Genomic DNA, 3,548 nt, shown 5'->3' with positions numbered 1-3,548 from the left:
CACATGCCATGTCTAGAAAGATAAATAAATCTAATCATATATTCTGCAATTGAAAATACTTTAATAAAATCCAAACAAGATAACTTTATCGAGTACCATATAAACTAATTAAAACATAGCCATATAAAATATAGTTCAGAAAATAAAGCACAAAAATAATCCAAATACGAAATTGTTTCATAAGCATGACCAAATAAACAACATAACCTAAAACTGATAAACTAGAAACATAAAAGAACATAATGTCTAAACTCATAAAATAACATTCTAATCATATTCCAAACTGGGTCATTGGGTCAGATGTGCCCAGATTTGGGAGTCGAGCAATGGGCTCCTCATTGAGAACGTCTATCTCAACCAGGTTGGTCTCCGGTGGTGCATTGTTATTTACACCACCAACCATAACGTTCCTCGCACGACAGGTGCGTGACCAATGCCCAGTTCCACCACACCTATGACATGTATCTCTATTCTGATTTTGATTCTGATTCGGGGCTCTATTCTGCTGCGCACCTCTAGGTCGAGCATTGTTACCTCCTCTTGGCATATTCCCCCTTTGCCCATACTGTGGGGGACCATTAGGTGGCCTATTATAAGGAACATGTCCGCCCCTATTACCCCGTCCTCTCACTCGACGATTGAACCCCCGACCTCTGCCTCCTCCACGGTTGTTTCTGTTGACCAAATTTGCTTCCGGCAAAGGTTGAGGATTTCGATTGACCAAATTTGCTTCTGGCAAAGGTCGAGTACCAACTGGTCGAGCCTGGTTGTTCTTCAAAAGAAGATCAAGGTTCTTCTCGGCAAGGAGCAGAACTGTGACCAACTCTGAAAACTGAGTATAGTTCTTGGCTCTGTACTGTTGAGACAGTATCATATGTGAGGCAGGGAATGTAGAGTACGTCTTCTCCAGAATCTCAGCATCAGTTAGTTTCTCTCCACAAAACTCCAGGGTGGATTTGATGCGACATACTTCAGAGTTATACTCGTTAACGGTTTTGAAGTCCATAAACCGTAAGTGAATCCATTTGTTTCTTGCTTCAGGCAAGAGGATTGTCTTTTGGTGATCAAATCGACTAGCCAGGGCATCCCATAGTATTTGGGGATCCTCAATCGATGAGTAGTCCAAACGGAGGACCTCATCTAGGTGCCTCCTAATCAGAATCATGGCTTCAGCCTTCTGGGGTTCGTTAAGCAGATTTTCTTTGACAATAGCCATCTTCAGTTTCTTACTAGTGAGATGGATCTTAACATCCATTGTCCAACTCACGTAGTTCTCACCAGATCCATTCAAAGGGGTGAAATCAAGTTTGCTCAAATGTTCCATCCTATCGTACATAGACAAAGAATACATGCGAATCAAATTATTGTGTATTACTTTTATGTCATGAAATTTGCATATGCCGTGATACAACCACATATAGCATATATGACTCGCATAGAATTCACATATATTTCAATCAGTTCATGATTATTAGACAAACCGATTGTTTCATGCACACAGAATATTCACATGGATGATTTTATTCACTGGTCATATAACATTAAATGTCCAAACATGTACGCAGAATATTCATAGTGAAATAATTCTACAAGAATATTACATATTACTCATCTTGACAAACAGATTAATTCATAAACTTCTTATCTTCATTCACCAACAAAGTACAACTCATATAACAATCTATTCATGAATCATACAGTACTCGAAACATCAACCGAGATTTTCAAACAAATATCAAATGACATCAAATAAATATGCTACACAACTTTTCATGCTAATTCGAATTTATCTAACATGCATTCATATAATAAAGAATTTCAAGGGGTTAAGGCTTACTTGAAAATTGATAAAATTCAGATACTATAGAGAAGATTATACGTTCTACGAAAGTAGATCACCGTTTTACAAACGAACCACGCTCACAATTTCTCCAAGTATTCTAGCCCCACGAACAATTGTTCTTCCACGATCACCGCGAGCAATTCGTGCTGATAACGTGTTGTAAATCGCCCTAATGGTATTGCTCTTTGGTTTGATGATGGTGGAAAATAAAGTATGACAACAATATAAAAGATAGAGAGAGAATGCAAAGACAAAAATCCGTAGAGAGATTAATAAGGGTGTAAATATGGGGGAGGGAGAATTCCATTATATAGGTGAAAAACCACCGGGAGTTACAAGAGAAGTTACAAAACAAGTTACTCTACCACTAATACATAATGGGAAGACATGGGTAGGTTAGTGATCTAGTGGGGAGTTGGGTGGTTATGTTAGGAAACCCCACAACCATATTATTTACAACAGTTAATATTTTTTATATATAATTTCAAATATTGAGTTTATAGACGATCAACTAAAACGAGGATTAATATGGTTGACCCAAATATCCTTTAAAATACAATGAACAAAACAGAAAAACAAGACAATGAATAACCATCTTACAACATGATTACAACGATAAAAATTAAACATTCAAATTTCCCTCTCGGTACTCGTTCCAGACATGCTCGACGAGATCATTTCGGAGCATAAAATAGCGAGTTGTATCTGTAAGTCCGACACGGTTGCTTAAATATTCTGCAATCGTTATCGGGTCTCGCTCAACAGGTTGCTGCTGCACGTGCTCGATATAATCGTCACCTTCTTGATTGCGGTTGTTTTCCACGATCATATTATGAAGAATTATACAATATTTCATAACTTCACCAATTTGTGCATTGTGCCATAATCGACAAGGTCCTGTAATAAATTCAAATCGACATTGGAGAATGCCAAAAGTTCTTTCAACATCCTTTCGATATGCCTCTTGCAACCTCGTAAATAATTGTTTATCGCGTCCTTGTGGATCGGGAATTGCTTGAACAATAGTTGACCAACATGGATATATACTATCTGCTAGATAATATCCTTACTTGTATACTCTACCATTTATAGTAAATTGAATATCTGTGGCTAGACCTTCAACGACATCATTGAATATATGTGAGCTATATAATACATTAAGATCATTACAGGCACCTGATGGACCAAAGTATGAATGCCGAATCCAAGTATCATATGATGCTACGGCTTCAAGTATTATTGTAGGGTTGCCATGGCGCTCAGAGTATGTACCAGCCCAAGCGGTGGGACAATTTTTCCATTCCCGATGCATACAGTCCACACTTCCTAGCATTCCAGGAAATCCCCGTTGCTCTGCTTTTCTAAATAGTCTAACCATGTCTGCATTGTTAGGTCATCGAAGATACTCCTCTCCATACACTGCATTGACAGCACGACAAAAATGCTTCAAAGTACCTGAAGATGTGCTCGCTGCTATTTTTAGATACTCGTCAATTGCATCTACAGAATATCTGTAAGCGAGTATACGAAGTGCAACTGTCATCTTAACATGGGGTGAGAAACCTTGATTTCCGGAGGCATTCGGCTTTTGCTTAAAGTAATCGTCAAAATTCACTATATCATTCATAATTCGTAAAAATAATTCACGCCTCATACAATTTCTAGTTCGAAAATATTCAGGAGGATATAAAGGACGATCTACAAA

The 3,548-nt window shown here is 37.9% G+C and overlaps 1 protein-coding gene across 1 annotated transcript; it reads right to left on the bottom strand.

Moving 5' to 3' along the window:
* Nucleotides 1–271: 271 nt before the first annotated feature.
* Nucleotides 272–1,324, bottom strand: LOC105959684 (uncharacterized). Its single transcript, XM_012983824.2, has one exon. The coding sequence runs from the start codon at nt 1,322–1,324 to the stop codon at nt 272–274; it is 1,053 nt and encodes a 350-aa protein (XP_012839278.2).
* Between the last annotated feature and the right edge of the window lie 2,224 nt (nt 1,325–3,548).

This window comes from Erythranthe guttata, chromosome 6 (assembly GCF_056151865.1).
Source record: "Erythranthe guttata isolate IM_541 chromosome 6, IM_541, whole genome shotgun sequence".
Lineage (NCBI taxonomy): Eukaryota > Viridiplantae > Streptophyta > Magnoliopsida > Lamiales > Phrymaceae > Erythranthe > Erythranthe guttata.
The sequence above is the reverse complement of the archived record's forward strand: the minus strand, read 5'-3'. Positions and strand labels throughout refer to the sequence as shown.

Bases quoted from the DNA above. Each gene is read 5' to 3' on its own strand.
- LOC105959684 (XM_012983824.2), bottom strand. From the start codon at position 1,324: ATGGAACATTTGAGCAAACTTGATTTCACCCCTTTGAATGGATCTGGT.